General features: G+C 33.0%; 1 protein-coding gene across 17 annotated transcripts in view; it reads right to left on the bottom strand.

Moving 5' to 3' along the window:
• The window catches only part of LOC145325765 (dymeclin), a 78,206-nt gene that overhangs the window by 38,338 nt on the left and 25,860 nt on the right, over positions 1-14,008 (bottom strand). For 16 of the 17 annotated variants that reach the window (XR_013881578.1, XR_013881580.1, XR_013881581.1 and 13 more), the window contains exons 7-13: positions 10,291-10,388; positions 9,305-9,416; positions 8,575-8,646; positions 7,598-7,730; positions 3,303-3,401; positions 1,571-1,650; positions 661-771 (exon numbers count right to left, since the gene is read on the bottom strand). Coding sequence is in view for 10 of the 17 variants with exons in the window: in XM_080168716.1 (XP_080024842.1) it covers positions 661-771; positions 1,571-1,650; positions 3,303-3,401; positions 7,598-7,730; positions 8,575-8,646; positions 9,305-9,416; positions 10,291-10,388 (705 nt within the window). In the remaining 7 variants the exon portion in view is untranslated. Of the gene's footprint in view, positions 1-660; positions 772-1,570; positions 1,651-3,302; positions 3,402-7,597; positions 7,731-8,195; positions 8,233-8,574; positions 8,647-9,304; positions 9,417-10,290; positions 10,389-14,008 lie in introns of all 17 variants that reach the window. The other variant, XM_080168722.1, reaches the window with a different exon arrangement.

Raw genomic sequence — 14,008 nt, 5'->3', positions numbered from 1 at the left:
GGGAGGCTTAGTGGTTCTCTAGTTAATTCGAGGAAACTACCATGTATTCCGTCTTTTTTTTGAGTACAATGTAAGCTTATTTGAATATGCTAAGCTGCTCCTTTACCTAATAATTTGGTTAATCCTATAATATAAAGCAGTAAGATTTATTTTGTCTGAAGCTTAAGATTTCAGTTACTTATGAGCTAATTAACTTCTGCTTTTTCAGGGAAGCTTCACATAGGTCCCGTGAAGGTTCGGGTAATTTTTAGATTTAAGCCTTGGTGGTGGATGGTTTATGCCCCCTAATGATAAAATTGGATGCTAAGGGCGCAGTAAAAAAACTATATCAGTAGTATCATTTTAGGATCAGAAAACTTAAATTCTATTGAAAAATTTGACAAGAACGTCGTACGGATCGTACATTACAAACATACACAGGGATCTAAAGGTATAAGACAATGGCCAAAAAATTGAAGTACATCCGCAAGTACTCCTTCTGTAGATTACAATCAGTGGTTAAAACGTCTGAACACTCAACTTAATTAACCGACCAATCAAAATACAATAACAGTTCTTAAGCCAACGAATAATAAATTTCATTATAAATCTTTGGGGACTAGTGTAATTAACAGCCCAATATCCCCTTCCTTCCTTGAATAGAACAGCTCCGGACTTCACCTGTAGAATAGGTAGGAACAAGGCATCAATATCCGTAGCAGCTAGCACATAGTTCCGGAATGCGGAGGATTTTAGTAGAAGTAGGTATAATAGAAGGGTCGGCTCATCATTCTAGATATATAGATAAAAAACATAGATAAATAGATAGATAGGTAGACACATATAGATGGATAAACAGATAGATTTTAGCAGTATTAGGTATAATAACAGGGTGGACTCATCATTCTAGATAGATACAGATAGACATATATTTATATATAGATGGATGAACAGATAGATTTTAGCAGAAGTAGGTATAAAAACAGGGTGGGCTCATCATTTTAGATAGATAGATACAGACAGATAGACATATATAGGCTTATCATTCTAGATAGATAGATAGATACAGATAGACATATATATAGATGGATAAACAGATAGATTTTAGCAGAAGTAGGTATAATAACAGGGTGGACTCATCATTCTAGATAGATACAGATAGACATATATTTATATATAGATGGATGAACAGATAGATTTTAGCAGAAGTAGGTATAAAAACAGGGTGGGCTCATCATTTTAGATAGATAGATACAGACAGATAGACATATATATAGATGGATAAACAGATAGATTTTAGCAGAAGTAGGTATAATAGCAGGGTGGACTCATCGTTTCTAGATAGATAGATAGATATGTATATTGATAGATAGATAAATGATGCTTTCACACAAAGTGCCTTATTTTTAAAATAAATTAGAAATAAGGACGGGGGGTGGGGGGGGGGGCTAACCCTGTGGAAATACCTGGTAATCAATAAACCTAACCTTGAGTAATAAAATACCCCCCACCTCGCTTATTTTCAATAATGATTTGGGTGTTCGGTACTTTATGTGAAAGCGCCAAATTTAATCCCAAAACTAGTTTTTACCTGTAAAGTATTGGATAAAGTCTTGTAAAGGGGAGGAAATTCAATCACAAAACTGGTTTTCTTTTCAACTTTGCTTGCATCTAAATAAAAGTAAAATTACTTTGTCTACACACCCTGCCTGAAACAAATAAAGGATAAACAAAAATTACCATGAAAACAAACAATGCAGCATTCAAATAGGACCTAGTGCCAAGTAGAATCCATTGAGAATGAAATCCTAGCTGTTCCTTCTTGGCAGATATTTCAGTTTTAAAATTTAAGGTGAAAATCACTAAACTAAATTTGCCTAATATACATGCCAAATCTACCTTTGATACAGGGAGATTAGATTCAATTTTTCTGTAAATTGCGCTTATGAGGACACTTTTTAAATCAAATAATATCTAGGTCATGTAAAGCCAATGAAGCAGTTGTGATATGACTCGAATCTGGTTAACTTGTCTATGTGTCTTACTTGTTTTCTTAATAATCTCCAACATTAGAGCATAGAATTCTTTACACAATGTGTATACACTTAGAATAGAGACATCTAGAGAACCCCTCTGTCAATCAGCCAATAGGATAACACTGGAAGAACAATCTGGCTATGTTTTTGGTAGAGATGTTTACAGATTATATCTAGAAGGCCAAACTGGGCCCATAATCTGTAAAACTAAACAATATTATAACATACAAACACCAGGTTTCTTTTGTTATGTACAATCAAATCATATAATACAGCAACGAAATATTTCCACAAAATAATTTATAGAAAGCTAACTTTATCCAAAGAAATTCAACTCTTCATAGTTGACATACTATATATGTTTTATCATATGTTTCAAACTATATAAGATAATACATTTTTAGAAGATATGTTTTACCCAAGCAAAGCTTTGTCCTATGAAATGCAACTATTTATAGGTGACTCATTATGCAAACAGAGTAAAAACATTTTGCCCTTTTGAGCCAAAATCTATACACATTTCTACCAATAACATAGCCAGATTGTTCTTCCAGCATTATCCTATTGGCTGATTGACAGAGGTGTTCTCTAGATGTCTCTATTCTAAGTGTATACACATTGTGTAAAGAATTATATGCTCTAATGTTGGAGATTATTAAGAAAACAAGTAAGACACAAAGACAAGTTAACCAGATTTGAGTCAAATCACAACTGCTTCATTGATTTTACATGACTAAGATATTATTTGATTTAAAAAGTGATCTCATTAGCGATTTACAGAAAAATGTATCTAATCTCCCTGTATTAAAGGTAGATTTGGCTTGTATATTAGGCAAATTTAGTGATTTTCACCTTAAATTTTAAAATTGAAATATCTGCCTAGAAGGAACAGCTAGGATTTCATTCTCAATGGATTCTACTTGGCACTAGGTCCTATTTGAATGCTGCATTGTCCGTTTTCATGGTAATTTTTGTTTATCCTTTATTTGGTTAAGGCAGGGTGTGTCTATTAGGTACCTACCATATCATTGTTTCTTCAAGTTAAGTACTTAAGGTTTTTTTTATTTTTTATTCTTCAAAAAATTATTAATATTGGTCAGTTTCCTCAGCAGTACTTACAAAAAAAAAGCTTTCAAAAATGGTCTGTAACATTAATGTATCTAGAATACTTTCGGATTTATTACAATTCAAAGCTTTAAGGTAAAAAAAAGCGTTTCGAATGGCATAATAAATTTTTTTCCCTCAATCAAAGACATTTTTGGTTTAATTACTCTAAATTAGTTTTACCTGAAGAAAAGTTGACAAGGGCTGTTCTGTAGGGATTCACCATGGAGTTGTCAGTCACGTGATTCACCAGGATTATCAGCAGGGAGAGAGAGCATTCAGCTACATACATAGATAGATAGTACTAATAGATAGATAGATAGTGTAGGGATTCACCATTGGAGTTGTCAGTCACGTGATTCACCAGGATTATCAGCAGGGATAGAGAGCATTCAGCTAGATACATAGATAGATAGTATTAATAGATAGATAGATAGTGTTTGGATTCACCTTGTAGATGTCGGTCACATGATTCACCAGAATTATCAGCAGGGAGAGAGAGAATTCAGCTAGATACATAGATAGATTGTATTAATAGATAGATAGATAGTGTGGGGATTCATCATGGAGTTGTCAGCCACGTGATTCACCAGGATTATCAGCAGGGATAGAGAGCATTCATCTAAATACATAGACAGATAGTATTAATACATAGGTAGGGATTCACCATGGAGTTGTCAGTCACGTGATTCACCAGGAATATCAGCTGGAAGAGAGAGCATTCAGCTAGATGATACATAGACAGATAGTATTAATACATAGGTAGGGATTCACCATGGAGTTGTCAGTCACATGATTCATCAGGATTATGTGTGTGCGAATGGGGCGTTTGTCCAAATTTAGGTATGGAGACCGCTCTTCTATGAGTACTACTAAAAACCTACTTTTACTGCAATACACATAGACATTCTCATCGTCGGTTCGTTTGTTTAGAATGCTTAACCCTCTATTCCCACAAGTATAATACGAATTTGGTTGAGCTGGTGGAAGCTCAACAAAAGACCCACGCGAAGTATTATGTTGCTTTAATCTAAGAATAAATGGTTGGTTTTGATATTCGATCAGAATTATATAAGTATATTAAGTATTAAGGAAGGAAAATGTTTTTATAAAGTGTATTTACATTACAAGTGCATAAGTTAAGTATGAAAATATTTACAGGATAAGTGTTAAAAACATAAGTAGAGTAGGACAGAAAAGTGCCCTAAGTCCCAAGCAGTGAATTGTGCTAAGTGTTAGAATTCTAACATAAGGCCTAAGCTCAATTCATGCTAAGTACTAAGGGTCCTAAATTTAAACTACAATGCATGCCAAACAACTAAGTCATTACCTTTTAAAGCCAGAAAGAGAAGTTGATGGTAGGAGAGTCAATAAATAACTAAATAAATTTAAGAGGTACATGCTATAACATTAGCTTTGGACCAGGATCTTAGTGTTTGTCTGTGCAATTAAATGTCTGTATGTTAATATGTGACGTAAATCAGGCATGGTTGTAGGCATACATATTTGTACTGATTGTTTACATGGTTACTTTAACAATAAACATAATGTCTTTAATAAACATATACTATTAGCAAATCACATACAAATTACCATGAATAGGCTAGCGTTACCCATATATGGTGTCATATAGGTAGAGATAGGCCTATGAATGCATAAAAGGATACAAATAATGCCTTGGGCCTAGCTAAAGTAATTGTGTCTTGCGCCTGATCGCTACTGGATAATTGCGGGGCACACATCAATCAAATATTCATAATCTGCTCTATATAGTGTTAACTTTATATCAAGCATAGATAGATAGTTTGGATGCGAAGCATTTCTGTAAAAGTCTTATATGTACGTTCAAAGAATTTGAAAATTGAGGATCGCATCTCCAATTATCAGCAGGAAGAGAGAGCATTCAGCTAGATACATAGATAGATAGTATTAATAAATAGATAGATAGTGTGGTGATTCATCATGGAGTTGTCAGTCACGTGATTCACCTGGATTATCAGCAGGGATAGAGAGCATTCAGCTAGATAGATAGATAGATAGATATTGTAGGGATTCACCATGGAGTTGTCATTCACGTGATTTACCAGGATTATCAGCAGGGATAGAGAGCATTCAGCTAGATACACAGAGTATGGATTCCAGACACGCTTTGCTTATAAAATTGTACCTTGTTGTCCAATTTATCAATATTCCAAAAATCATATGAATAGTTGTTACTTTCTGGTAACAACAATAGAGTTGCTACTCTTTCTATATTGTAAACACTTTTTCAGGGGTCATCATGCTAAGTATTAAATCGCTAGGACAATTCTAACATGCTGAAAATAGCTTATAATAGTATACAATACGGACGAACGTACGGACATATCCTATTCATAGAAAATCTCCTCTAAAAAAAGTGGTGCTAAAAGATTAAATCAAGAGTCCTAAGCAAATAAAGAAATATAGAAATCAGATAAAATTAACACTCAAACTAAATTCTTCAGTTTAAAAACAGGTAAAAGAAAATTGGAAACATAATGCAGTAAAACACACATTTTAAAATCTTAATTTTACAGGTGTAAGACAATAGACGATAAATTGATGTACATCCGATAAAATCAAACTAAATGTTCAAAAGTTTGGGTACTTATTGGTTTAAACCAACCAGACAAAATTTATTTAAAGTACGCAAAGTTTTTAAGCCAATAAATTCAGTAATATGACAACCTTTGGGTACCGGTGTAATTTACAGTCCAGTGTACCTTTCCTTTATCAATTTGAGAAAAGGGGAAAAATATGTTATTCATTTTTAAAGAAAATTCAAGGTTTTTCATTAGCATAAGATAATAACAGAAAGTTGAAAATATTTTTCAACTTAAACATAGATTTATTATCTACAATACAAAGTATCTATATATCACTTTTTTTGTGGGAAAGCTGGGTTGGTTGGCCTACCCTTGTATGAAAAATTATTGGGTTCACTCAGAGGGCCTAGTCAAGCACCTCCTCCCTAATTTTGAAATAATCTCGGATATGGGTAGTTCAGTTTTTATTGAGAAAGCACGAGATAAGTGTAACTTTACCAACGGTCGGTGACTCTGTGCCGAATTTCAATTAGGTCTCTGAATATCAGCCAATAGCATCGTAAATATTGCCAAATCCAAGTAGCTAGAAAAGAGCAAGAAGCAATTTGCTAACAAACGAAAAAGGTCCCCACGTCCACTTGGGCCAGGTTATTGACTGGTTTAAACATCTATACTTAGGTATATATTTATTACGAAACTAATCAACTTTTTTCTAGCTTAGTGTTCATTACTGCAAGATTAGTTCCAATTAGCTGGAAAGAAAAAACTATAACCAAACATAACAAGACATACCAATTAAGACAATGAATAAAGGATTCATAATTCATTATATTAATAATGAATAGCTAAAAAAGTAAACCGTTTGTTAAGTAAATAAACATGAATAAATGCCACTTTTATAACTCGGTCATTTGATAATTAAATAAAGCTTATCTACTAATTTTCTTTGGAATCATGCTCAATATAACATATGTCTTAATCATGTACATTTTCACCATAATCTTGTCTGGCTGTATTAAAAACAGATGAACTTGAATTTAGAGAGTTGCTGCGCTATCAAAAACTAAGAAATACGTTATCTACGTAAAACACCCACACGATAAAACACACTTAGTAATTTCATACCTAAAAAATTATACTTTAAAAAACTTAATTCTCTTAATATTAAAGCATTATATTAAAGAAAATTATCATGTAGGTAGTTTTCTTCAGGGATCTAAAGGGATAAGACAATGGGTGATAAATTTATGTAAATCCCAAAAAATGATACACAAAATACCCCTTCTTTAGATTATAATTAGTGGTTGAAATGTTCGAACACTCAAACAATCAAAATTCACCAAAGTCTCAAAAGTTGTTAAGCCAACCAATAAGAAAACATTATTATAGTGAGTCTTTTAAAAGGATTCAAAATGCATGGACATATATCTTTTTAACTCTTATTTTATACATCTTAATTGGAACTGATGATCTATTTTTATAGAGAAACATATGTATTCCGCCAATAAATAGTTAAAAAATTAAATGTGTTTATACATATAATAGTTATTATAAAACTATGGAGACTAGTGTAATAAACAGAACATTGTCCCCTTTCTCTATCTGAGTTTTCTTACAAATATTCCTAATGCAGATTTAAAATTGTACTTATATATGTAGCAGGATGTCTGTTTGTATTTTTATGGCTCTCCTTGAGAAGGATATCATTTATTCAATTGGAAAGTGCTTCCACATTTACATGATAAATTATCCTTATAAATATCCCCCCAACCCCCCCAAAAAAATTTACACGGGAAAACTTATCGGGGTGGATGGGTAGAACCATTATTTTAGCTCGCTGAGAGTATTACTATATTTGAGAACATAATAATCTGGTGTAAGATTCAAGTAAGAATATATCGATTATCTTACCTAAGGGTTTGTCTGCAATTCCCTGGGGCGGGTCAGGTTTTCCAGTTCCAGAATAGCCAAGAGTGAGGATGTTTATAAATCCAAGTACTAGGCTACCTCCATCTTGGTTGTATAAATCAGCTGGTGCAGGGTACTAGATACATAGATAGATAGATATATAGATAGTTAGGATATTTAAAAATCGAAGCACAAGGCTACCTCCATCTTGGTTGTATAAACCAGCTGGGGCAGGGTAATAGATACATATATAGATAGTTAGTTATTATATATAGATAGACAGATAGTTAGGATGTTTATAAATCCAAGTACTAGGCTACCACCATCTTGGTTGTATAAATCAGCTGGGGCTGGGTACTAGATAGATAGTTAGGATGTTTATAAATCCAAGCACTAGGCTACCTCCATCTTGGTTGTATAATTCAGCTGGGGCAGGGTACTAGATACATAGATAGATATATTATATATAGATAGATAGTTAGAAAGATTATAAATCCAAGTACTAGGCTACCTCCATCTTGGTTGTATAAATCAGCTGGGGCAGGGCACTAGATAGATAGATAAATATTCAGGATGTTTATAAATCCAAGTACTAAGCTACCTCCATCTTGGTTGTATAAATCAGCTGGGGCAGGATACTAGATACATAGATAGATAGTTAGTTAGGATACATAGATAGATAGTTAGGATGTTTATAAATCCAAGTACTAGGCTACCTCCATCTTGGTTGTATAAATCAGCTGGAGCAGGGTACTAGAAACATAGATAGATGGATACATAGATAGATAGATAGTTAGATAGATAGATGTATAGATGGATGGAATGACTTGATTAAAAAATGGAAGAACATAAATAAAAAGATAGTTTGACTAAAAATAAAATCGGTTCCGAAGCATCCATAATATAAATTTAAGAATTAAAAGCAAGGACGAAAATTTATATACAACCCCAATGATTATAAACAAAATCAACTATAATACCTGTTCTATGTATCTGAGTAGAAGGGTACAAGAAAGAGGGGTGGCTAAAATACTTGGTTCTCCTGACATCAACTGAAGAGAAAAAATATTTAAGGATTTAACAAGGACAATAACATTACCATTACCTCGTAAGGGCGGGATTCTCCTTCGATTTAAGTAATCATCTAGAGAATCTAGAGCATCATCCACGTGTAATGGGGTGCAACACCCAAAGATATTAGAATCCATCAGACAACCAACCCTTTGATTGCACGACATTTGTCTGAAAAGTCCTAACTGTGCATGGTAGTGAGATGCGCCTGTTTATGGGCCAAGGCATTCTCCCTTTTCTTACTATTTGTGTCGCGCACCTGACATAGCAGCAGTAGGAAGCATTTTTAACGTCTTTAGTTATAACGCGGTGTCGGCCCGAGATTTGAACTTATCACCTCCCGGCGACGAGCGGATGCGTTACGTGTTGAGCCACGATCGCGGGTTTAACAAGGACAATAACTGCCGACAGTAGAGCAGCAACAACAAGCTAATTATATTCTTGATTAAAAGTCTTAGGCCATCCAATAAGATGACATAGTTATAATTTTTGGGTGCTAGTGCAATTTCCTGGTAAATGTGTCCTCCTTCCCCGCTCAAAGACCTTTCTTACTTATCGTCTATACTAATGGTAGGCCAAATGAACAAAATAACAAATATCGAATCTACACTATAGTGACTACTGTACTGCTGTACGTACCTGTTTCCAAGTTTCCATCTGATGTGCGGACTTTCCAGGTTTAAATATTGCTGGGGAGAGAAGGGTTATGAGTAGTTTGGTCAGCTCTAGTAACAATGCATAGGTTGTGTCTCTAAATAATATTCAAAAATTATTGTTTATTTAAGGAAAGAAAGTTCAATGAAAGATATTACTTATTAACAGAATTCAGTAGCCTTACATATATTGGACAATATGCAAGGGGGGGGGGGGGGGGCTCCAGAACCTGGAGGCCTATCCAAAAACTTTTGGAAAATTCATCATATAAGAACGATTTTATCTTTTATAACCTATCCTCTCAGTCCAAATATAAAGCCTATATACCAGGTTTACGTAAATGTGTCAGAACTCCCCCCCCCCCCTTTTATTTTTCACAGATAATTTTTCAAAAACATTGTATGATATCTCATTGGCTGCTGCAGATTGCCTAGTTCTGATATTAGAAGCAAAGTTTGTTCAAGTTGCGGCTGCGGCTGGTGATTGAATAAATCACCATGTAGGTAATCAAGTTTTAAAAACCGTCGCTCAAACAGTGTACTGACATTTTGAATTTTATACAATATTTTAAATTGAGGAAATTAATATAATATCCTGATATTATTGTAAAATCATGCTTCATATTTAATATTTTTCATTTTGTTTTGATGTAGTAAGTTTTTTTATAACGGTTAGTAACAAACAGACGGACATCCTAACATTTTGCAAATAATTTTTCCAAAATGGCTTAAAAACCGATTAATATCCGGTAGATTATAACTGGTTCCCAGCCATTCTGAAAAAAACATGTACAGAATCGAATTACTGACAATTTTCCACGAGAATTTAAATAAAAATCTTAATATTAATACCAGTTTTCTGAGCCCGGGACTTCGGCCCCTCAGGAATAACAAAACTGCTTTTAATCTTATAATTTTTCATTTCAATATCCACGGAAAGCTGTTTATAATACTAAGCAAAAAATCAATTACCTAACTGGTAGTTCTATTAAACTACTAACAATAGAATTAAGAAGACTGTTGAATAAAGTTGGATTGCTTTCCTCATCATTAAACTGTTTTATCATCTCCTTAAAACAAAATAAAAATTCAATTAAATTGGTTATGGGAATCTAGACAAGAAATAGAAACGGTTTGACTACATAGCAATTTTTGTTAATATGTAAAAGCGGAGAAAATTAAATGAGCATATTTGGGTATATTCCCTTTCGTGGAAACGCCCCTTAAAAAGCGTTTCTTCGTATTTTCACAGTAGCTTTTCTCCTATTTCTAGTCCCTGCGGGGGGAGGGGGCACAGTGGGTTTTTTGGCTTTTTTGGGGATTTTTTAACTTTACCAGTCAAAATGCCAACAAAAGCTTATTTTATCTAAAAATAAAGTTAAAACCTTTCACCTACAGGTTATTGCTTATGTAATATAACATATTACATACATAGTATTGTGATTTTAGATAAGAAAAATGTCCCTAGAACTACTCTACTCATACCGTAAAAAATTCAAAATTTCCGATAAAAAATGTTGTGAAACAAAAATGATTTTTTATGCACTGACTTAAGACTTAAGACCTAATTAACACTTATTGAAAGGTTTTTAATGTGTATTTTATATAATAGATTATTAAAAAGCAATATAACTTCCTTCTTTGTTGACTGATTTTAAACAATCAAAAATTGTATTGTTTTGTTTGAAGTTTATCTCAGTTTATAGTTTTGTTTCATGTTTTTTTTTCATTTACTTTTGGATACTACCATTTCTTTCTAACATCTGTGTCCCAAGCATCTAGGGGCTTAGTATAGTAGGGTCTCTGTACTTGTAATAGTAAAGAGGGGCTATAAAAATAGCCTAAAACTTAAATCTGTAAATCAAAGAAACTAAAACCATCTATTGACCTTATTTGAAGCATACCCAAAAAGAACCCTATCGGTTCAGTAGATATTGCGAAATTAAGCTTCAGACAAAAAATCCTTACTACTTTTATATAATATGATTTTTTAAAAAGTTTCAGTAGGTACTTTCTACAAAAAAATCTATTTAGTAAAATTCAAACAATTGATTGAAGTATTTTTAAAGAATCAATTTAATGCATGTCAAAATTTTGAAGCAAAAAAATAATATTTTGACTAGATTTTTTCATTTAAACAGGTCTTGCAATTTCGAGGTTTCTAAATTTCTTTCTTTGTTAATTTTGCAACTTATTGTAGTGTGTCCAGCTTCATTGCAGCTTTGACACAATGGGCGACCTTTATCCCTTTCTACAGCAACTAGCGGATCTAATAATGTTAGTATTAAAGGGTATAGTATAATAATATATATTTAAAATTTTGCAAAACAAATGACATTTTTATAAGAGAAGCTTTGCTATAATAAAAGTCGGTTTGTCTGTCCCTTATCGTGTATTTAAGCAGTTTTGAAACTAATTTACTAACAATTTTGTGTGAATTTTTATATTTATATTCTGCTTATTTCGTTGTGACACTCTACAAGTGTTAATATCCGTTTCAGAGCTTCGCTTTAATGAATGTTGTCATCCTTATAATAAGTAAATTAATGAAATACAAAGATTGAAAGGAAAGAACAATATAAATTAAGTATTTCAAACAAAGTTAAAGGACAGACAGAAAAAAATAGTGGCTTAGAAATCAAATTTAATTTAAATGTTTCAGAAATACAGAAAGGAAGACATACGCACATTTATAAAAATTGAGCAGCTTTGTTACTAAAACTATTTCATAATAATCATTGTATATATGTTTTCAGTATATCCCATAATATAAAGTACTAAGCTTTTTTTGTGTGTAGCGAAGAATCTCACTCACCACTGAACCGATATGGTTCTTTAGAGGGAAGCTTCTTATAGGATGGATTTAGGCTATTTCATTTTTATAAATAAGCCTGGGTATTTCTATATCCCTTCGAATACCCTAGATGCTAGGGGCGCATTACCATCAATGAGGTAAATCTTTCCCCCCCCCCCAAAAAAAAAGCTGTCTATCTAAAATTACAGCGTAGCTTTTCTATAATTAGGGTCAGTCCGTACGTCCCTGCGTCCATAACGTTAGCTTTTTCGTTAACTTAGGCATGTTAGAATTGTTATATTGATTCCTGTATTAGTTCTGTACGATTTGGAAAGCGTATCAACCCTATCATCATTACCAGAATGTCAATACGTTTATGTTGATTTTAAACTTATATTATAAGTACAATATTATAAGCGAAGCATCTCTATAATCAATTCCTAACAATGTCCGTTTACTCTTAAACAGTATTTTATATTTAAGAACTTTTGCAACAAATTTAGGCAAAATTTTGACAAGACTTATTTATATATATTTTACATATTCACGCTGTTTGTCTGTCACCCCGTTTCAGAGCTTTGCTTTTATGAATTTTGTCATCCTTGTTCAAATATAAATCAACTGGTTGTCAGACCATTACCGATAGACTGAAGGACTTAGTAAATTATAATCTGGATGCTTCTTAGTATGGTAATAAAGTCTTTTAAATAGCAGCCGAGATATTCACGTTTTCCCTAATAATGTTTCTAACGGACAGATGTACCGACAGACGGACGTATCATTTACAGAATAGCTTCACTATTAAAAACGGAAAGGTAACCTTTAAAGATTAAATATGTGTGTTATAAAATTATATCAACTTTTAGTAGTTTGACTTCATAATGGCATTTAATTTATATTAATACAACTTCACAGTATCTATTTTTAGCTGGATTTCTCATTTGGGGCTACGAGGTGCCAAGAGTTATGAACTAATCTTGAATTATGAATACTTGAATTTAATCAGGACCTAAATAACTTTTGGCACCTCATAGCCCCAAGTGAGAAAAACCTTTAAACGTAAAAAATACATGTTATTTTAAGATGCAGTATTAGGTGTTCTTGGATTTTAAATTACAGATTTATGACAACTTTTCTTATTTTTCTTTGCATTTTAAAGTAGAAACATCTGTATATATCAATGAAATATTGTTACATATCATTTAATCAGATTTTTACACCAATTTATTCTAGGAAAAAGTGGGAAAAGCAATGTATGATGATTTTAATGAAAATTTTCACTTTTTAAAAATATTCCTTTGACCACGTTCAGAAAACGGCTGTATTTTGCCTAATTTTGTAGTATATAAAAAAATCTGTTGCATGGCAACTTTTGAATGGTAATATTAGCCCCTGGGACATTTAACTCAAAATTCCCGGATTGGATGAAGCACACCGTCGCTGTGCGCCGTCAAAAATCGCTGGTTGGCTCATTTTGCCCCCTCAAACCCTCACCTCGTGCCTTTTTTCTGTGTAAAGATTATAATTATAATCTTTTGCATTAGTCTGATTTTTTCTCGTAGACCTCACAAATAACCAGACTTAGGTTGGGCAAAAGGTCCCGTGAGATTATATCAAACTGTTTGGACGTGACAGCCCAAAAACCGCAAAAAATGGCCTAAAAATTGACCAGCCTGTCATTTCATCAGAGAAATCCATCAAAAAATCACAATTTGAAATTTTAATTAATTAATAACTTTTTTCTCATAAGAGATATTGACACAAGACTTTCACTTGGTGAAAATTCAGCATTGTGGGCCGCCTAGACTTTATATTTGGTGACCCTGGGGTGACGGGTTCAGTTCCCCCCACACCCACGAAGTGGGCATACTTTTGAAAATCACGTTTTTTCAGTTT

The sequence above is a fragment of the Acartia tonsa genome, chromosome 8 (assembly GCF_053477335.1).
Source record: "Acartia tonsa isolate MP-2025a chromosome 8, ASM5347733v1, whole genome shotgun sequence".
NCBI classification, from domain to species: domain Eukaryota; kingdom Metazoa; phylum Arthropoda; class Copepoda; order Calanoida; family Acartiidae; genus Acartia; species Acartia tonsa.
Note: the sequence above shows the minus strand (reverse complement) of the source record. Positions and strands in the feature narration are given on the sequence as shown.